This window comes from Dreissena polymorpha, chromosome 4 (genome assembly GCF_020536995.1).
Source record: "Dreissena polymorpha isolate Duluth1 chromosome 4, UMN_Dpol_1.0, whole genome shotgun sequence".
Taxonomy (NCBI): Eukaryota; Metazoa; Mollusca; class Bivalvia; order Myida; family Dreissenidae; genus Dreissena; species Dreissena polymorpha.
The window spans coordinates 98809748-98832677 of NC_068358.1; the positions used below are offsets into that span (position 1 = coordinate 98809748).

Below are 22930 nucleotides of genomic sequence, written 5' to 3' on the forward strand. Positions count from 1 at the left end.
GAATAATTGTCTCTATTTAAAGCTTTTATATCAGCAGACATAGACTGAGATTAAACAATTAATTGCCTTTAAATTGTGTACCACCTGAGACTTCTTTATATGAATTTTTTTTTATAGATAATGACAATTTACGTATACATAAATAATAATGTTTCCTCGACATATTTATGGTGGCATCTCCAGGCTAGTTTGCGGCAAGAACAAATTAAAATCATCTAAAAAATACAGCAATGGCACATCCCCTATCCAGCGTTCAGACTCTCAGGTAGACTCAGTTTTGCAGAAATATGATACTCAACAGAGAAAATACTTAAAGGAGCCCTGTATTCTAGTAGATTCTGCAGATCATGTGATTGGATCAGCCTCGAAAAAAGACTGCCACCTTCTGACAAACATCAGTCAAGGAATGCTTCACAGAGCATTTAGCGTGTTCTTGTTCAACAATAAAACTGAGCTTCTTCTTCAACAGCGTGCCGACACAAAAATAACATTTCCGGGAATGTTCACGAACACATGCTGCAGTCATCCACTGAGTACCACTCTAGAGCTGGAGGAACGCAATGCTTTAGGGGTCAGAAGGGCTGCTCAGAGGAAACTGTTCCACGAGCTGGGAATCCCTCCTGACCAAATTCCTCTGGATAAGATCAAGTATATCACCCGAATTCAGTACTCTGCACGCAATATTCCCAACGATGGCATTTTTGCTGAAAATGAGATCGATTATGTTCTCTTTGTTCTGAGGGAGGTGACTTTGAATATTAACCAGAATGAGGTCAAAACTTACCAGTATGTGAGCCAAGCTCAGTTGAAGGACATGATAGCGCAGGCAGACCTTGGCCAAGTGGCATTGACGCCTTGGTTCAGACTCATCTGTAAGAACTTTCTGTTCGACTGGTGGGCAAACTTGCATAAGATGGAAACCATCAAGGACCACAAAAATATCCATTTTTTGTCGTAACTCATTTATGATTATGGGCATTGTCTATAAGTGCACAAGATATTGCATTAAACAAGTATCAGATGCATGTTTGTTCTTTTAATAAATGATTGAATGTATGATGGTTAATGTATTGTTTTTAGTTCAGCTTAGAGTATGATTATTAATATAATATGCGCCTCGTTCTGGCAAATCTGGGCTTAATGCATGTGCGTGAAGTATCATCAAGATAAGCCTGTGCAGTCAGCACAAGCCAATTAGGGTCAACACCTTTTTCTTAAACAGGATTATTTGTTTAGAAGAGACTTGAATAAACCTGAAAAACTGTCATCCCTGATTAGCCTGTGCAGACTGTGCTGGCTAATCTGGGCTAACACTATGCAGTGTACATCATTAATGCTTTATCTCTCTTGATACAATCGTTTGTGGATCGAACCATACACACCACTGTTCCCGTCTGTAGATCTGCCGTGGAATCATATGGAATTCTATGGAAATCGTTAGATGGAATTCCGTGGAGTATTGGCACTAACTTTCCATCCGATTCCATGCAATCAATGGAAAAGTGAAAAAAAAACAGAAGGGGGACTTGATATGGGATGGAATTCCATAAAATGCCGTGGAATTCCATAGAATTCCGTGGCATTCCATATAATGCCGTGGAATTCCATAGAATGCCGTGGAATTCCATAGAATGCCGTGGAATTCCATAGAACGCCGTGGAATTCCATAGAACGCCGTGGAATTCCATAGAATGCAGTGGAATTCCATAGAATGCCGTGGAATTCCATAGAATGCCGTGGAATTCCGTGAAAAGCTATGGAATTTAATAAAAAGCTGGAATAAAATAGAAAAAAAACAGATTATAGATCAAAGGCATTTTATTGATTTTGAAAAACAAATGTGAATGTAACTAAAGGTTTCATCATAGAAGTTAAACAAGAACAAGATCTGGCATCAATCATTAACCACACACATGCAGTCACAGTACATATTCAAAAATGAGTGGTTTTACATTTTCATAAAGTACCAACTCTCTTAACCACAGGCATGCATGCACACATTCAAAAACACATCCATAAACATGCATGCATATACAGGTGAGAAAAGAAAAACTTATAAAAGGCACAATATAAAACATAGAAGTAGAATTTTACATTTCTCTTATGACAAGTATACCTCCTTTCTCACATATGTTCATAAACACACACAATTACATGCACACACACATCACGCACAATTGTTCTAGAGTTTTTTCTCATAATTTTTAACGTTCAACAACTGTTCCTTATTAATTCTAGAACACTTTCAGTATGATAACAGAAGTTCAGTTCTAGTTGATGTGTTCCAGTACAATTCTAGAAAAGTTCTGAAGGTTAACTTCAAATATTTAAGTCTGAAACCAACTTTCTAGAAAACAAATTCCCATGCAGACAGCCAGTATTCAAGTACTGAGCATAGTTAATAATAATACATAACAAATTAACAACTGTTGTAAATTTGTTATTTATTATACTATGCTCAGTACTGTTGAACACGGACTTTATTCAATTATCCAAGTTTCAAATTCCTAAATTAAAAAAAACACAAATAAATTAAGACAAAAAACAAACACAAAATACAATTCACAAAATAAATAACTGGTCCTTTTTATACAGGAAGTAACCAAAATAAAACATGTCACCAGCCACAGACTGCCAGGCTTAACACAGAGGCTAGTTTTTAAAAATGTTTGTCCAAGTCTTCCACTGCCATTTTCCTTTTCTTCTGAGAATATTGAACACCAGTCACTGCCTCCGGGTCTTTTTGATATGAGGTACATTGTATACTGCTCACATGTGCTCTACAGAATAAAAAAACATAAAAATGTCTAAAGCAAAGAGTTATTTACATTCAAACTATAACAAGAAATTGCAAAGCAATATGGTCCCCTACCTGTTAAACTTCACTATTTTAAGTTTGTTAAATATATTTGTTGCCATAGCAACCAGAATTCTTGCATTATACACAACATGAAATGACGTGCAAAATGTCCTTATTGTCATCTGTTCATGTTTCAAGTTTCATGAAAAAATACTTATAACTTTTAAAGTTATCCCAGGATCCAGAAAAGTGTTACTGACTTGGACCAATATATTGAATTCCAAAAAGACAAAATACTTTCAGGTGGTTAACATTAAATAACTTATCTAGCCCAGGGCATGACAATATTTACCATGAATTTGTGGCCCTGTAAGTCCTCTAGGTAAATGCGCTTAAAGAGCCGCTTTGCTGTTGGATTATTTCCCTGCCAAACTCTGCAGTATCTTCCATCAACTGGTCAATGGTAATTAAAGCACATAATGAAAATGTATAGGGAACTTAATTCATGAATTGTTTTAAATATTAAGTTGTTAAATGGTCTTTAGAAAGAGAACTAAAAACGAAGTGAATACATCGCAAAGCACTAAGCATAACTTAATTTGTTGGTATGATTAGTACAAATTTATTATTGCTATAATTAGAATGATGTGTAATTCTATTGGTATGAAAATGCACACTCAGATACCTAAAAACCAATTCCATTGGTTTAATTTTTTATTTACAAGCAAATACGTTGAATTGATATCCCTCGCCAACATGCTTCTGGACACATAAGTATGATATTTGACACTCAAACAAGCATTTTTTAAAGATACAAAGGGCCATAACCCCGTTTTTAACAGATGGTGTACAATTCCATTTGGCCTGCATCATCCTCTTATCCATATATATACTCGAACCAGGTTTCAATGAAATCCGCCAAAGCACTTCCAGGATATGGCCTTGGACACACAAAAAAGCATTTTTTCAAGATACAAAGGGCCATAACTCTGTTATTAACTAATGGTGTACAATGCCATTTGGCATGCATCATCCTCTTATCCATATACATACTCATACCAAGTTTCAGTGAAATCTGCCAAAGCACTTCCAAGATATGGCTACGGACGGATGGAAAGACGGACAGACGGAAGGATGGAAGGAAATACAGACAACGCCAAAACAATATCCCTCCGCCTATGGCGGGGGATAATAATAAACATTAACACCTTTAATGAGCATTGAGTGCTCAACATGCACAGTACAAAACTTCCCTAGCCTGCAGTTCCATAACCTTGCATGATAAAATTCCGATACTACATTCAACGTTATTAATTTCTCTACATAGGTCTTATTACTTCCTTTTTCAACCTGCAAACTCCACTAAGTGAAAATTTGGGTGACAGCTGCTTTTAAACTAATATTTGCCATACTAAAACCTCAAATATCACATAAAAAGGTCTACAATAATGTCATAAGAAGATTAAATTTAAAGGAATATTTAGAAATAATAAAAATCACAAACCTTTAGTTGTTGTTCTATTCCTAGACAGACTGCTCAAACACTGTATGCATCACTCTTTAGCAATATTTCATGTCACTTTCCAAATGATATAAATACATAAGTATTTTAAGAAAGTGTTTTTAATGGAAAAACTAATGAACTCTTTTGTTTGTTAAATTTCTTTAACTTTATTTTAACAAGTTAAACCAGTACATTGTCCACCATGTTTCATGTTTCAATCTAACAGGTAAACTTTCTGTATTTGAATTCAGCCAATTAGAAAAGGCTGTTATATCTTATAACCAATAGATTTGCAGCAAACATACCCAACATCTGATGTACAACACATGCTTGGCTTATCAGATAGATTGTTATTTGACAACCTGGACTGGCTGAGTTTGATAATGAGAAAAAACAGTGTGTATACCACTTGGACAGGGTTAAGGAATTTAAACTTGTAGAAATTGCTTTGAAAGTAACAACTACTCCTACTTCTGCAGAACTACTACTTTAATTACTACAGCATCAACAACACCACCACCAACAACAACAGCAACAATAACAGCAGCAACAGCAGCAACAACAACAGCAGCAACAACAACAGCAGCAGCAGCAACAACTGCTACTACAGCAACAACTGCTACTACTGCTACTTCTATTGCTACTACTATTGCTACAGAAACTGTTAATGCTACTACTTCTACTACTACTACTACCACCACAAACACTACTGATACTAAATCAATTACTACAACAACAACACCTACTACAACAACAACAACTACTACTACTAATACAGCTACTACAACTACTACTACTACTGCTGCTGCTGCTGTTGCTACTATGAAGTCTATTTGGCTATTTGTAAGTGTAAGGTGTTCTTTATGTGTTCTTATTCCCCATTAGAACTTGTGTAGAACTTACTGGTTCTTAAAGCGTTCTAGATGTGTTCTAGAACTACATTTTAAAACATTTTTAGAAATTTTTTGACCATATTTTGTCCTTGAAATGTTCTAAAAAGGTTCTTGAAAATATTGGAACAGTTTCAGTCCTAAGCCATTTTCCACAAATGTGCTGGATTTATTATAAAAAAACTGTTTTGGAACAATTCCAGAACATACGTTTTAGAACACAAATATGGAACAGTTCCAGAACTGTTCTTATTTCTAGAACAAATTTATAATTATCTTTATTGCATTTTCTTTTAAATACAAAATACTTGATGCAAATAAATTCATACATGTATTAAACTACATATACATTTCAGACAACCAGCGAAAATTTTCTAAGTTATTTTCCATTGATTTCCATCCAAGAAAATGTTTAAGTTATTTTCCATAACGATTTCCGTTGAAAAAAATGGCTAAGTCCAACTTTCCATGGTGTTTTCCATACATTCCGTGGAAATGCATGGAATTTTAGTCGAGATTCCGTGGAATTCCATAACAGCTTCAGATGGAAAATTGGCAAGTGGATGGAATTCCATCAAATTCCATGGATTTCCATCGATTTCCGTAGAATTCCATAATATTTTCTATGGAATTCCATAAAAAGTGCTAATGACTATGGCAGATTTACAGACGGGTTATTACTCCAAAAGGGACCATAGGTAAATTGTGTGTGTGATTTATTCAAGATCAATAAAAAAAATCTTGCAAACCAAGACTCGTCAATTTACTTGCAGAGTATGGCCAAAACCCGAAGTTATTTCTGCGTAACCCTTTACTCTAATTAGGGTTATGTTATTCTATGGCAGTATAAATGCTTGCTTATTAGCCCTTTGAATGATGTAAGCGTAGCAAATTACTTCAACCATACTTTTTTTTTAATTTGCGGAAATTATGGTCCTCCTCTTGGCATCTGAACTTTAAATCTTGGTAAATACTTTGCGTGTTTTAAATTAATTACAAATACATATATCACAAAAGCCACGTGAAAGTGTGAATATAATTATATTGTATAAAGTGCACGCTGAGAGGCGAATGCTTTTACACGCGTTTAAAAGAAGCTGTTTATATTTCGACTGGAGTAGAGCTGATGGCAAACAAATGTAAAGTCCGACCATGCAATCAAGTCAAATAAAATCAATTGATACAAAACGCATCACTTTTTAAAGGGATTATAATTTTTTTAGTTTTTACAGATCACGTGTACATGTAGTTGATAAAAAGCATTCGTTGCTAGTGATGCAATTTAAGATGCGTGCTTAGAAAAGTGGAAGGGTAATTAGTAAAATAGAAACAAATGTTGATAGAATAATTCCAGTCAGAGGTCAGCGGCAAATAATATCTAGGACAATGGACCCGAGGACTTAATCCATACCTTCATAACAAATACATAAAACAAAATCTAACAGATTTTCGGAACTGATTAACCTGCGTTTCACCGAGAAATCCCTAACGAATGCATGCAACATTACTGACGGCCCAGTACGAAGAGCAATATGGTGCTACAGCAAGGAAATTCCGTATTTCTTGACGCAAATGCGCTCTCGTTCAGCGAACACTGTGAAAATGGCAGTAATTTAATACCGTTCATGGTGAAGTACTTAATTACGTTTGCTAATGTCTTTTAAACTTCCGATATTATTGCAAGGGGTTAGAGAAAATAAAGTGCGACGCGATGAGTAAAGCGTTTTAAAATGCCATTTATGAAACCAAATAAAATGGTACATGAAATCTGAGTGCTTGAAAATTAGATACAAAATCGCTACAATTCAATGTTTGTATTCAATGTCTTCATTTGAGTTTACTCTTCAAAAGTTCTGTTTTAAGTGCACACCGATAACCCGGAATTAAGATTTTCCTGCAATCGACACTTACCACATTTTCTTAATGAATTATTTTTATTCGGACATCTTATCATGTAAAGGGACATGTGTGAACACACACTTGGAACATAGTCCAAGCCAGTCCTCGGTCACAACTGGTTGCGAATTCTCATTCATTCAGGACCGAGTTATTGGCCTGCTTATTTTTAAGTTCTCGTGTGTAACAAACCCAACCGCACTAGTTAGTATTCCAATAATCGACTTCCTTTAAACAATGAAAGTACATATTAAGTTTATGTAATTTTTACGAAAGTATACTATTTCCGCCGTGTTAGTAACCTTCCGATATGATCAGCGCTTTGTGAAAACGGGGCTTTATAAGTATGCGTTAATTGTCGTCGTAGAATAGTCAGGGTTTATCAGGGCAGACACTTAATTGAAAGGGTCCTTATCACATATTTTGGCATTCATGAAGTTTGTAATTAGATGCTTAATATTGTAAATATTGGATCTAAAAAGCCCCTGTAAAAAATAAGAATAAAATTAAAGAAAGAAAGAAAAGCAACCCTCAACAGGGCTCGAACCACTGACTTCTGGAGTAAAAGTTTATTCCTTAGACCAGTAAAGAATAAGAATAAAATTAAAGAAAGAAAGAAAAGCAACCCTCAACAGGGTTCGAACCACTGACTTCTGGAGTAAAAGTTTATCACTTAGACCACTAAGCGAAAAGTATCGTCCCTGATTAGATTATACCAATTACTAGGCTAATCTTAGACGACATCTTACGCCCATGCATTTAGACCTTTTTCCCATATCACTGTTCATGGATATTATCGGTGTAAAATGTATTGATATATACAGTCACTTATACAAATAACAATAACTTTATACATTGATACACTAGCAAATATGATGTGAAACTGGGCTGACGACAGCGTAGACACAAACTCGGTACCTTAAACGACATAAACATGACGTATTGCATCGCAGTAACGTCCTTGACCTACCAACCATTATTGACCTCCTTCCTTTACTATCTGAATGATAAAACATAGAAACGTCGTTTTTGTTGCCTCGATCATCGACTTGAAACAAAACAGTAAATCTTCCGTGGAATTTCCTTCCAAGGTTTTCAATTAATTATCCGTGAATAAAAAAAGATCAGTCTCTCTATGAGTTATGTTGTTCTCTTGTCGGTAAATCTGATTGTTGATCCTATGAAAAAATGCTGCATTGAATTGAACCTACTTTCAATTTATTTTTTATGATTACAAGTATGGCAATCAAAAAAAATATCCTGATGAAGGACAAAAAAGGTTTTCTTTATCTGTCCATAATAATTACCACGGGTATTTTGTACTTTTCGAGTACTTCCGTCGTAATATATAAAACGGGTCGCAAATTCCTAGTCGTGTTCTGGTCTGGCCGCATGTGATTTTTTGGTTATATTTTTAAAATTGGAACTTTTAATACAAACGATTAACCAATTGCAATAGGTCCACATGAGAGACATAGCAAACATTTGTATTATGAAAAAAAATTAATACGAGTCGGACGTATTTGCGTTTTACTGGCTCCGGCAAGCTCAGAAGTAAAAAAAAAAGCCGGACACAATGAGATCTCAATTGCCACGCCGTAACATGCTTTGCATGTATATACGCCTCGCTCTGGCAAGATCGGACATTAGCCTTAGCAGTCCGCGAAGGTTTATCAGGGACGAAACTTTCCACTTTATAATAGTTTTCTTCTAAAGAAAACTTTTTACAAAAATCCAGTTCAGTTTAGGCGGGAAGTGTCGTTCCTGATTGGCCTGGGCTGAACGGCACTTTACGCGCATGCATTAAACTCCATTTTTACAGAGCGAGGGGATGTTATATTCGTTTTTATCTGACAGCGTGTACATCGCGACCCTCGCCCTTTCCCCGATCTTATATAACTTAACCGCATTGTCCAGGGAAATACACGACAGAACCGATTTCGTATTTAAGAACTAATGATTTCGAACCCCCATGCAAATTATTGTTTAAGAATTATGAGCGAAAATGGTATTCTTCTTTTAATCGAGCGTATTTGTATATTGACAAATGCATGTTTCTGTGTGCGCAATCCATGAATCTGGTAGATTTACAAAAAAAGAAAGAATGCTTTTTTGTTCGCATTTAATATTCATATATAACCATTTTGATGCTCTCAAACGTCACAAAAGAACGTCGTCGTCATACGACGTAATGCGACGTTGTCACCAAGTTAAACCACGCTGCATGATTTGAACGCCGTTTACAACGATTTTAAATATGAAGAAAAAAGAAATGTAAATAACGTTCGGTAACATGAGTCGTAGAGCCGAGAGAAACAAGCCCACCGTCGGCGCCGGCGAGGCGAAGTCCCGCGGCTATCGCGGTGATTACATTAGAAGACGACTCTTGTTAAAATCCTTCAAGGGGGATGAAAAGGGGTATAAGACTCTTTTGAAGCTACCGGAAACCGTTCTTTCTGGAATGGAGGTTTTATGGCGACAAAAGATCCTATGTGACATAGAATTAATCACCGCCGACCGCAAACGCATTTGTGCCCATCGTTTGGTGCTCGTTACATGTTCGGACTATTTTTATGAGGAATTCATTGAAGCGCCGAGTGGCGCTTTGCAAATTGAGGTTCCGGATATCCGTGGCGCCACACTGGAGGTCATGATAGACGCGATGTACACCGGAAAGGTGAAAGTCGAATCCGACAACGTTGATGATCTGATGCTATCGGCGAGCAGCATGGGAATGTTCATGCTATTGGACGCCTGCGAAGACTTTCTCCTCGAGCATCTCGGGAAAGATAATTGTCTTCAGTTACTGGGTACCGCGTTTAAACATGGTCTGTCAAGACTGACTGAAGCTGCGCTAGAAATAGCGGCCCACAATTTCAACAGCATATCTAAAAAACTACTGTTCCGAAATTTACCAATCGAGCACGTGGCTCCGTTGCTAAAGCGAAATGACCTTAAGGTGGAGAACGAGTTAGAGGCATTCTACCGCGCGCGAGCCTGGATTGACGAGGACAAACCGTGTCGTCTGCAGCACGCGGCAGAAGTCTTATCCAACATACGACTGCCGTTGCTGACCCCAGCGGAAGTGATAGATAACATTGAGTCGTGCGCATATCTCATGGAAATTGTTGAATGTCAGCGACTTGTAAAGGAAGCGCTTCACTACCACCTGATGCCTTCAAGACAATGTCTTCTTCAGGTTCGTACATGCGTACTTCCGCGTGCAAACAGTAAATTTCAGACTAAGCGACCTCTATCAAAATGCCACCGTTTTCCACTTAAGAAAATATGTAAAAGATACGTTAATAGAGAATACTAGGTTAGAGTTGAATACAAAGAAGTTTATGCTGCGAGGCTTAGAACGCCGGGAGCGCGAGCCTTGGCGAGCGCTTTCGGTGTTCGAGCCGAGCAACATAAACTTCCTGTATTCAACGCTAATTCTAGTATTCTATTCATCCCATTTGATTTTTTTCAACGTGACATTTAACATAACAAGATCTAATAACCTTAGCCTAACAATTATTTTAATTCATTGGTAAAAATCGCTTAAAATCTAACGAATGTAACCATACGTAGTGATATAAATGTATTTGTTCAGCTTCTGGTACGCAAAATAGATCTAGTCTTAAAAAAATTCACACACAAACTGTTAAACTGAACTAGTAAAAGTATCACCATATGCCTAAATTCAATTTTACGCATCATGCGAATTGTAACACATTACGACCGCAAAAAGAACATTTTACTTTACTATAATTTATTTAATTTTCGAAAGAAAATGATCAAAATCCAATATGGCGGCGATTGCTCCTGACAAAATGATGTCGATTTCAACATAGATTCTACATGTACACTCATTATATACATAGATGGTGCCGTCACTTCGTTATTGTCACCTCTATGCCAGGACGCATCACATTCCCCTGATTTGGGGATTTGTGCCTCTGCCTAAATTGTTCCGCGTAGGAATGAATATTTTTCTATAATGAGAAAAACGGTGTTGAATATGTGTTTAAAATAGAATGTTGTTTAAAGAAATGTTATTTAGTATGTTTAAATGCGATTTTGTATCTCTATTAAGACTGATAGCGATTTTCAGAAGCACGATTACTTGACTTACTTTCGCTTTTACTTTTCACTTGTAAAAGAAGTGCTACCCACAATTCCTTTCGCGTTAGTACACAGGTCAGTATGACCGATATGTACACAATGCATGTACACTATCGACGAGTAAACAGACAATTGCAGCGACTGACACTTTATTTGACTTAATATGCAGGGCAATACGTTTTCCGACTTCGGACGACGAATTTAAGGACGCGCAGAACGTGATTGTTATATAATGTTATGGGTATGCCGTGTGTGATCCAATACATCAAAATCATTTCCCCGAGAACAGGGAACGACAAAAGTACAAACAAAAACCAAAACACGTTCGAACTAGTATCTTACCTTTAATTATCCTTTAAAATCCATCTAATAATCCATTTAACTCAATAATTGGCGATTTTGCATCTAGGGTCTTTAATAATTATTTTAGCATATTTAAATAAAGACCCTTCTTACTTATGCCATTCTATCACTATTTTCAAATGAATTTATGAACTCGATAAACTTTCTTATTCGTAACACGCTACGTCATGTACTCTACATCACAGGCAGCAGTATCATAAATTTGCCCCCCCCCCGGGGACCCTACCCCCCCCCCCGGGGACCCTACCTCCCCCCCCCCGAACTATTGTGTATGGTTTGACTTTTCAACAACGAATATTGACAAAAATACACAGTTTGAAAAAATAACCCTCGTATAGTTATTATATATACACAAGGTATGACACGTACTATATGTCTATTGCTGAAAGATTGTGGAACGCTGGACGTGACCTTTTTCACCGAAATATATAATACCTATAAGAGGGGTATTTTTTTAAACTGTTATTTTTTGTCAATGTTCGTTGTTGGAAAGTTAAACCATACACAATAGGTGTACATTTAACAATCTGGAACCCCTGGGGTAAGCTTGGGGGGGGGGTATGGTCCGGGGGGGGGGGGGCAAATTTTTTTTTATGATACTGCTGCCTGTGCTCTACATAATACTGCTGTTAAAATGAACCGGAGCAGTTTATCAAATAATAGCCGTTGGAAAACTCGGATGCATTTGCAGATACAAACATAATTATGTTTAAACTTGCACAATGTTATTTGTCTATGATAAATGCCCTTATTGTGTACAAGAAAATAATTTAATATATAAATACACAAAGAATGGAAAACATTCCATTAGACAACAGATAAATCAGTGGATAATACCCGTGTACAAAATGGGACGTTCCGAATTCCAGTGTGGTGCTATTTTTACCATCTTATACTTTACACAGCTCTATGCTTTACGTGAATTAAATCGGATAGCAAATATTGCAGATTATTTATGAATTGTGCGATATTTGTATGGCTTGTTGTACATTCTTAAATGTCAAAAGTATATGCAGCTGATTCATTATACGGATGGCGAAAAATTATGTCATATGACTAGATTTAAAGGTTGAAGGTCGTATAATTTTGAAGCTGAAGTTTTCTCGACTTTATAAATTATGAAAAATCATTCAGTGGTAAAGTAAAAAGTAGTCCGTGCACGTGACAGGTATATCCCACAGTGTTGAATACAGGTTAGTATATTCCATAAGGTGTTATACCGTCAATGTCGCGTTGAAAATGGGATAAAGTTATGTAGTGAAAAACATATCCAATATAGACAATGCATTGAATAAAAACTAAATCTTTGCAATTCAAAGGGGCTAGGTTAACAGTTATGTAAGACACTTTCCGCTTAAATGTTGTTTGTTAATTGTGTTGTTTAAATGTAGTCTTTTCCTAGCGCAAATCTTTTAAAGCGAAAAGTGTCGTCCTGATAAGTCAGTGAGGGCTACAAAAACTAATCTGGGAGGACACTTTACTCATAATTATTATGCATTTAGCCCCGTTTTTCCGGAGCGTGGCACATTTGCTAGTGTAGTTTGTTCATCGGACATATGCGGCATCCATGTCTTGCAGTTACAGCCATGTCCAGATTTCTCACAACTTCTAAAGTGTATTAGGACTTAATTGGTTATAGATTTTTTTTAAACATATTGGAAGATTTTGCACATTCACATGCAATATAAAACAATTGCGCTAAAGCCTCAATTGGTAAAACAGACTTGGAAATATTCGCACACTCACTTAACAAGCGCACTTAAGCATCCCTTGGTAAAACAAACTTGAAAATATTCGCACACTCACTTGCAATATAAAACAAGTGCGCTGAAGCCTCCCTTGGTAAAACAAACTTGAAAATATTCGCACACTCACTTGCAATATAAAACAAGTGCGCTGAAGCCTCCCTTGGTAAAACAAACTTGAAAATATTCGCACACTCACTTGCAATATAAAACAAGTGCGCTGAAGCCTCCCTTGGTAAAACAAACTTGAAAATATTCGCACACTCACTTTCAAAATAAAAAAAAGAGTGCGCTTAAGCCTCCCTTCGTAAAACAGACTTGAAAATTTTTGCACACTCGCTTTCAATATGAAACAAGTGCGCTTAAGCCTCCCTTGGTTAAACAGAATTGAAAATATGTGCACACTCACGTTCAATATAAAACAAGTGCGCTTAAGCCTCCCTTGGTTAAACAGACTTGAAAATATTCGCACACTCACGTTCAATACAAAACAAATGCGCTTAAGCCTCCCTTGGTAAAACAGACTTGAAAATATTTGCACACTCACTTGCAATATATAACAAGTGCGCTGAAGCCTCCCTTGGTTAAACAGACTTGAAAATATGTGCACACTCACGTTCAATATAAAAACAAGTGCGCTTAAGCATCCCCTATTTAAACAGACTTGAAAATATGAGCACACTCACGTTCAATATAAGCCTCCCCTAGTAAAACAGACTTGAAAATATTCGATAAATCGTGACCTTGATTTTATATGTACCCTTGATATACGGGCAATGCTGATTTTAGACTCCGCGAACCGTTCCTCGACTACACGCCACCGAGTGTTTGGTGGTCACCGGCGGAGCGCCACGTCTCGAGACCGATCACGTGCGGGATCACGTGCTCAGTTTTGATCATGTGACCGGAAAATGGAACCAGCTGACCAAGATTCCAGCACCGAGACACCATCACGCCGGTAGTTCCATTATTGGTTATATCGTTATTGTCACAGAACCTGTGGCATACGTTCACATAATTAAAGCTGTATTTAATTTAGAGTTCACTTTGCACTTTATGTTTGAATCGTATGTTGGGGACATATAGTATTATTGGTTTACTGCACTTCTGCGATAATTTACGGCAAGTTTTGTCGGAACATATACGTCTAAGCCAAGATTGTTACGACCCGCAGACTAAACTTTATGTACTTCATTTAAGTAAATTCACTGCTCTTTGGTAATAAGGGTTTTCTCTCATAATTTGGCATGAACACGAAGAAGGTTTAGCACGGAACGGTCATGTCTTCTTTATATTTCTGAACACAATACAATATGTTCACGATCAACGCTTGTCGTGCAAACCAAAATTAAAGCATTGTCCACATGGCGCTTAACGAATAAAGAAAACACAGATCAATTAATTGGGGACTTAAATCTTGCAGTAAGATGAGTCGTTGCATCGTTTTGATCGTTCCGATTTTCCAAAGTCAGGAAAGCATGTTGTGATATGATTATAGATGCTGTTATATAGACTCAAATCTATAAATGTTCAAAATGTATATATCGCCATATATCTTGCAAAAAGGTGCCGTGTGCCTTCTACTGTTAATGTCAACTGGTACCTTTTTGCACCCATGGGATGATATATTTAAATGTAATATCTTAATTCAATGTTCGCGTAAGACTATCACGTGAACACCTCCAGCAATTTATATATTCGATATATCACTTCCCATCCCGTTTCTGCAAGAAATTTCGTCCGTACATCATTACACGTAAGCTTTAAATATTCCATGCTTTCTTCAATTGAGAGAAGCAAGTAGACCAATCGACAATTATGGTCAGGGATCCGACACACTTTACGACCAATTATGGGCAATTACAGGTTGAGGTAACTATACGAAGGACTGTTTTAGTTCTAGATAACTTCAGGCACTATTGATGTTGTATTTTTAGAACGGCATAATTTCTAGGAGAATTGTAATATTGAGTGATTTGTGTATTATTGGTGTCCGATCGATTTCATGAATGAAAGAATAACAGATTTATTAGCAAATGCTTGGTTTTTCTTCTCATTCATTGGTGCCTTGGCATGGCTGATGATCACGCATTCCGCTTAAGAAGTAATAACAAATACAGAGGCACGATTTTCGTTCTTGTCTTTTTTGAGAGCAATCGTCTTGTTTTCATATGAAGTGAAATTTTGCCTTTTTGATAAAATGTTGTCGCAATTAATATACAGTGCCTACTGAGTTCAGTGAAACACTGATTGGATAGTCATTCTGTTCCACAAATACAGGCCCATAAGCATTTATAAGGTTTTTCGTTTGCTAATGCAGCTGAAGTTTCACTCTATTGATCTTACACTGTAATACAATATAAAAAAATTAATCACTTCATGTTGTTTCTTCAGCCATCGTACTGAATGGGTTCATGTACATTGTTGGTGGTGACGAAACCAATGACGTCATAGCTCCGACGAGAACCATGTTCCGGTTCGATCCTCGAAATGGAAGCTGGATAGAAGTGGCGCACATGCTGTATTCCAGACAAAGCTTCAACGTTGCTGTGCTGAACAACACCATTTATGCAATAGGTATAAAGACCAACATATTAAAATTGATAATTATCTTGTATTTATATGAGCCGCGCTCTCGGAAAACCGGGCCTCATGCATGTGCGTATAGGGTTGTCCAAGATAAGCCGTTGCAGTCCACGCAGGCTAATGTGGAACGACACTTCGCGTATTCATCAAGCCCGATATTCACAGACTGAGGCTTATACGAGATTTGCGGCCACAGGAAGCATCTTTATTTCATGCGTCAAAGCTGTTACGTTGCAGTATGCCTCACAGTGGCATAAATAAACGGACCAACACATCAAGATGCATGACCTTATTCGGACCTCGACTGACCTCTAGATACAAATACATCTCTACTGGTATGCACCTCTGTCGTGTAGATTATTGCAAAATGACAAAATACAATAGATCACATACGTTTGAATTATAAAACACCCTGAATTTTGGTCATTATATTGGCCTATAATGCTATTCAACGGGAAAAAAACAATTTTAATTTAATTGCGATTAAAAACTATCTGAAATTATTATCGGTTATATAAATACGGTATCGGGTTGGTATGGTACTTAAAAGATGGCTTGCATGATTGTTTAGCGTAAAATACTGCACGACTTTCTCGTTGAGGGATATAAGGGGCCGTTTTACGTTTTGGTAAATTGACAAAATAAATTCTGATTCCCAAATTTTCGTTGTAGTTATGATATTTGTGAGGAAAAAATAATACTGAGCATTTAGCATGCTCTAAAATATCCATTATATCCATCTTTTGACGATTTAAAAACCTGAAAATTATGAAGCGTTGCAACGCGAAACAATTGAAAAATTGGGAAGTTCTGTTGTTGTTATATTTTGTGATACTAAGAGGATTGCTTATATAAAGTATAAAATACACCAATCATTTTATGAGCACGGATGGCCCAGTGGTCTAAGCGTTAGGTTTTAATCCAGGAGTCAGTGATTCGAGCCCAGTTGAGGGTTGCTTTTTTTCTTTCTTTAATTGTATTCTTGTTGTTTACTGGAGCTTTTTATATCAAATCTTTTAACATTTGTCAATATAAAGCATTTAATGTAAAACTTCAATACATGCCAAAATCTGCGAAAAGGTCCCTTTTAATTAGTTGCACATCTAAAGGGGCCTTTTCACGTTTTGGTAAATTGACAAAATGAAAAAAGTTGTTTCAGATTCGCCAATTTTCGTTTTAGTTATAATATTTGTGAAGAAACCGTAATACTGAACATTTACCGTGCTCTAAAATAGCCATAATATGCATCTTTTGACGATTTAAAAACCAGATAATTATAATGCTTTGCAACGCGAAACGATTGAATAATTTGGAGAGTTCTGTTGTTGTCGTTATATTTTGTGAAACTACGAGGACTGCTTATAAAAAGTATAAAATACATCATTAATTGTGTGAAGACGGATGGCCGAGTGGTCTAAATGGCAGACTTTTACTCCAGTACTCCATGGGTCAGTGGTTCGAGCCCTAATGCGGGTTACTTTTTTTTCTTTTTTTAATTTATTTTTTTATTTTTTACTGGAGCTTTTTATTTACAATGTTTACATTTATCAATATAACGCATTTAATTGCAAACTTCAAAACATGCCAAAATCTGTGAAAAGGCCCCTCAATAGACTGATCCCGGATTCGCCCGAGTTTAGAAAAAAACCCACTAATACCTCGGTACAAACAACGCTGGTCCATTATATATCAACCAATGCTATTTAAATAATAACGGTGTATACGGTGTGTGATTTGGTAAGTTTTATTTGTTGGCTTTTCCTAAAAGGATGCATGCATGTATATTCTAAATAAAGGGACATAATTTTGCGAAATGTTAGGTCAGAGTAATGGACTTTGGTCAGTGACCTCACACAATGACCCCGCAGATATGTATGAATTTTCAAATGAATACCTGTAAAGTGTTACCATGACAAAATCACACTTCGATTGGCGGATAATTTGCATAAAAGCTGGCGGTGTCAATGTCACAGTTTTTTTACAATAAAGAAAAAGTATTTCGCTAAAGAACTGTTTCTAAGACGCTGGTATCGTGCTGTAATTGTGTTTGTAGGTAGCTTACATGCAGCATTAGGGTTGGATTACATATGGCGCTAGTTGGGTCAAAATCATTACTGCTTATAAAGGCAACATGGTTTTGGTTATGAACTTGACTTTAGATTGAGGTAATGTGCTCTAAATGTGTGTGGATGATGCAGAGATAGCTTCACTTTAATCAACTAAATTAATTGGTGAACGTTGAAAATCTTTTTTGCAGGGTCACATTTCTGTTTTTAATTTATAATATTTTCATAACATATGCTATATAACTACTACGGATACTCAGCTCCAAATGCGTCTGTGTTGTCATTATATTAGAATACGGACAGACAAGCTGCATTATTCCTCCCCATGGGTTCAAAAGGGTACCATTTGCCTTCTAATTTCAATGACACGTGGTAACTTTTTGCACCAATGGGGCGAAACTATCAAACCGCAAGAAAAATCGCGTGGACAGCTCTTAGATTGTAATACATGATCACAAGTAATTTATAGATCGATGCTCAATACTCATGCTGGTTACGGTATTACTCTCATTGAGCAGGCGGCCGCGTTAGCCATGACGAATGTTTGTCCAGCGTGGAGCGCTATGACCCAAGTTCAGACACGTGGCAGGAAGTGAAGGAACTCAACGGTCCCCGCCGCTGTGCCGCCGTCGCATGTCTCAACGGCAAACTGTACGCCGTCGGTGGCTCTGGTAAGTTTGATAACATTCAATATTCTACCGAAACTAAAATTGTTTTAGATCGTTTCTTTGATGAATGAGAATTTAATTTTAAGATAAACTTTTGAACATATTTTACACGATTTTGTTTTGAGTTGTGATAATACTAATGTGGTCTAGTATTTGTGATAAACAACGTTCTGTGATTGTTATATGTAGGTAGCAAAGCTCTGTCGAGTCGCGTAGAGAGGTACAGCCCCGCTGAGAACAAATGGGAGATATTAAAGCCGCTCAGCATTCCGCGCTTCTACGCGCACCTGTGCCCAATTTCCGGGCACTTGTATTTGGTCGGGGGCGCAACTATCGACGCCGCCGAGAAGATCGTCTGCACGGACACTATTGAAAGGTAGAAATAATTAATATAACTAGTTATTAAATTGTATGGTTTCTTACCGGACTCGAGGCGAATCATTGTAGTTGGTCATTCTTGGTTTTTCTACCAAATGACATAACAAGCAACGAAATAGTTCGTATGTTAAACACGTATAATAACGATAATTACAAGTTTGTCACTTGTTAAACGATCTAAATCACTGTTTGTTTGGCCCATAAGTAACCATTGTTAAAATTGTGTGGCATTACTTTGATAATTGAAGCCGTTTGAATTCTTGAGTTAAGTTTAATACGAATGGTTTGTGAATGAATGTGTTGTACTCAAATTTATTGAAAATTCTGAGAAATTTAAATGACATTTTCTTCTGAAATGAAACCATGAAGAACCTGACTTTCTGTCAATCTAGATTGTCTTTTTTACATTTCGGCAAGGTCCGTATTATACAAAACATTAATATAAACTAACTGTTAAATAGGAAACATGTACGTATACCGCAATTTGATTTTTTTTTATTGCAGATATTCCCCAATGATGAATCAGTGGACGTTTGTATGTCGCATGACTCAGCCTCGCTCTGAGTTCGGAAGTGCTGTGATCGGTGACAAAATCTACGTCATTGGCGGGTATGATTGGACGGTATGCAAGCGACTTGTTGACGTAGAATGCTTTGATACCGGAACCGGAAATTGGAGTCATGTATCCGAAATGAGCGAAAATTTGGTAGGTTCGGCTGCATGTGCGCTTGTTTTGTATCAGCCGAAATAACACAAATTTAAAAATCGCTTGGTATCTCATGAATAACTTGTCACTCTGTGCATAAGAAATGAACTTTGCAATTCGAAATATACATACAATGAACCTATCTCATGTTTTATATTAAGTTTACATTGTTCATAAACAGTGCTAATGATAGCTTAAATTAAATCAAGTTCCTGTACATAAAATAAAACGCAAAATAAATGGTTGGGACAATGTTCCATGGGCATTACTCATAATAATTCAGAACTCACAGCATCTGTGGTACTTCTGCAACATATACTGATATACATGTCTAAAGTGTTTGACTGCTTCTGCTAAAAAAAGAATGTCACAAAAAAGGCAATTAATTATAAGGTTATCCTCTGCAAATGACTTTTTCGTGGACTATGACATGTGAATTCTATATGTAAAAAAGCTTTTCCAATACCTACCAATATTGCAATTTAAAACCGAAAAGGCCGATCGTTGCGTGTGTATGTATCTGTAAACAAAACGTTAGAAAACCTAAATATAAACAAAATGTTTGGACAGAATGATAACAGCCTAAATGTGGCAGTCTTTTGATCCCACAAAATTCCTCGATAAATGACAGTTTCTAATGCTTGCGTTGAGGCAATTGTTCCTTTTGAACTGACAATTACGGATGCTTTAAGCCATCAAATCTAAATCGAAAAGAAGTCACGCCGCGAAGATTAGTTGGAATCAGTTGCTGTCTACAAAGGAATGTGAGCGCGAACGATCTCCTTCTGCAATACTTCTGAGACGCATGGTTTGTACGTTTGTGCCCAAATATATGATCCGTGCTCTGTGAAAAGGGCAGTCCGCACAGGCTAATCAGGGACGACATTTTCCGCTTTTATGACAATTTATGATATTTTCTGTTTAAAGAAAGTCTTTTCTTAGCAAAATACAGTTAAGGCGGAAAGTTTGACGACACTTTACGCACATTTATTAAACCCCCTTTCACAAACACGACCCTTATAGTCGTGACCACCATGCCTATTGGATTTGACATTGTGTGATATACGGAGTTGATTGGTTATTAGATACTGTTGATGGCTGTCATAGTCTTTATGTCATCAAAGAATCTTGAGTTCGCAGTTAATGGCTATAGTTTTTCGTTCACTAAAGCACAATTTATCGCTCTTACATTTAAAAAATTACCAAACGTCCAAACTATTTTAAAATACTTTAATTGAAAGCAATTGAAATGGTTTTGATTGATTGCATGCTGATATATATATTGAATTTATATTACTTCCCAATATAACATTTGCAAATTTAATACGCCGTTTCGATAGTCTGCGGATTTTCCCAGTAATGACCTTTAATAACATCATAATAATCATTTTACAATTTAATATGTTTGTCAGAAAATACAAAGTATTCTATGCGCATTCAAATCGATGGTTTGGAGACAACTTTTTATTCGTTCAATTTTGACGTCTACTTCAAATGAACTAAGATAAACTAAACGTGTATATCTTATCCGATGTAAATGGCAGTGGTTAATGGGATCTTTTGTTCTTATACAGAAAAATAAACCCCAGAATCATTCAGAAATTCTTGTCCGCTCATATTTTTCTTGTAAGCCAATAGCCTGTACAAAACATACAGTAAGACATTTAACATTATGCATTTTGGACGTGCTCTGAGAGAAAGGGTTTTACTGCATATGCATAAAGTGTCGTCCCAGATCAGCCTGTGCAGTCCGCAGGGGCAAATCAGGAACGACATTTTCCTCTTTTATGATATTTTTGGTTTAACGAAAGTCTATTCAAAGCAAATTTCAAGTTAAGTCTGCAAACGAAAACATATTTCTGTCTGATGTTCTATCAGCATGGAGTGATGTCACTCAAAACCTAGAAACCCAAACCAGCAGTAAAACTATTTTATGGAACAATAAAGACATAACTTCAAACAATAAGACGTTTTTCTATAAAGATTGGTTTGAACGAAGCATTAAATATGTCGACCAATTATATGACTACAGAATTAAGGATTTCTACTCTTTTGATGATATATGCTACATATACGGAATACCTTCAAATAATTTTCTGAAGTACTACACATTAATCAAAAGCATACCCATACATATTAAATCTTAAATCAATACAAATAATACACCATATACTCAAAACAACATTCGTAGAAAACATACTTGGAACAAAAAACAAAACGAATAAAATATTTTACACACTACAAATTAAGAACCCTACAGAAAACTCCAAAACCCAAAATAAATGACAAGTCCTTTTCGGAGAACATGAACTTAATTGGACACACATATTTACCATGCCATATAAAGCATCTATTGAAAGCACACTGAGAAATGTTCAATATAAATACATCCATAGAATTGAAGCTTCAAATGAATATCTCTTTAAATGCAAATTATCTAGCTCAAATCTGTGTGAATTCTGCAGTGAAAACATCGAAACTATAGAACATCTTTTTGGGGAGTGCAAACACATCCAGCCTATTTGGAATCAATTAGTATCTTTTCTTGAACAACAGCAACTAAACGTTAAACTATCTTTCTTAAATGTAAGTTTCGGAATTTACTCATTGAAATCAATAAACTGTAATAATATTGTGAACTTTATTCTTATATTGATGAAATATTTTATCTTTAACATGAAGTACAAAAAACAAGTACCAAATTTTAATTGTTTTGTCCATAGTCTTAAACTAAAAATCCAGATTGAGAAAGAAATAGCCCTCAGTAATGACACATTACAAATCTTTGAACAAAAATGGAATCGGATTAAATTCTCATAATGTTTGTCCACTTATATACATTTCACTCTAATGTTAGTTTATCTTTCTAAAATAATTTTGTATATTTTTTTTCAACCTTATAGGATCATTGAGAATATACAACAAAACACACAAGTCCAGTATGATTTCTTCCCACTTTATACAACTCATCATTTTTCATGACTATTCTTCTGTTGTTCTTTTCTTTTCTCTTAAAAAAACACCTATCACAAACAACCAAAGAAAAACATATTAACCCATTTTTTTTGTTCTTTTTTTGTTTTAATCTTAATGAAACCAAAAAAGTAAATATATTAGCATATCTTATATAACATGTCTGAACTTTATTGCTTTGTACAATCACTTTGTTGTATGATCATAAACATGTATACATTGCATGTATTATATTAAATATAAAA

General features: G+C 36.1%; 2 protein-coding genes and 1 long non-coding RNA gene across 3 annotated transcripts; 2 read left to right on the forward strand and 1 right to left on the reverse strand.

The window, feature by feature from the left end:
- Positions 1-146: 146 nt before the first annotated feature.
- Positions 147-1056, forward strand: LOC127879018 (isopentenyl-diphosphate Delta-isomerase 1-like). The gene has a single exon (XM_052425606.1). The coding sequence runs from the start codon at positions 149-151 to the stop codon at positions 956-958; it is 810 nt and encodes a 269-aa protein (XP_052281566.1). The 5' UTR covers positions 147-148; the 3' UTR covers positions 959-1056.
- A 744-nt stretch (positions 1057-1800) lies between these two features.
- On the reverse strand, positions 1801-5239 carry LOC127879024 (uncharacterized). Its single transcript, XR_008048887.1, has 3 exons — positions 4305-5239; positions 3153-3253; positions 1801-2780 (listed from the first exon to the last, which is right to left on the reverse strand). It is a non-coding gene; the product is annotated as an uncharacterized LOC127879024 (long non-coding RNA).
- Positions 5240-9270: 4031 nt separating this feature from the next.
- On the forward strand, positions 9271-19854 carry LOC127879016 (kelch-like protein diablo). The gene is made up of 6 exons (XM_052425602.1): positions 9271-10289; positions 14098-14266; positions 15703-15885; positions 18479-18631; positions 18818-19004; positions 19511-19854. Exons 1-6 carry the CDS (start codon positions 9384-9386, stop codon positions 19755-19757), a joined length of 1845 nt encoding a protein of 614 aa, XP_052281562.1. The 5' UTR covers positions 9271-9383; the 3' UTR covers positions 19758-19854.
- The last annotated feature ends 3076 nt before the right edge of the window (positions 19855-22930 follow it).

Coding starts and splice junctions, on each gene's coding strand:
- LOC127879018 (XM_052425606.1), top strand. CDS start 149: ATGTTTCCTCGACATATTTATGGTGGCATCTCCAGGCTAGTTTGCGGC.
- LOC127879016 (XM_052425602.1), top strand. CDS start 9,384: ATGAGTCGTAGAGCCGAGAGAAACAAGCCCACCGTCGGCGCCGGCGAG. Junction 10,290..14,097: donor CAAGACAATGTCTTCTTCAG/GTTCGTACATGC, acceptor TGCTGATTTTAG/ACTCCGCGAACCGTTCCTCG. Junction 15,886..18,478: donor CAACACCATTTATGCAATAG/GTATAAAGACCA, acceptor CTCATTGAGCAG/GCGGCCGCGTTAGCCATGAC.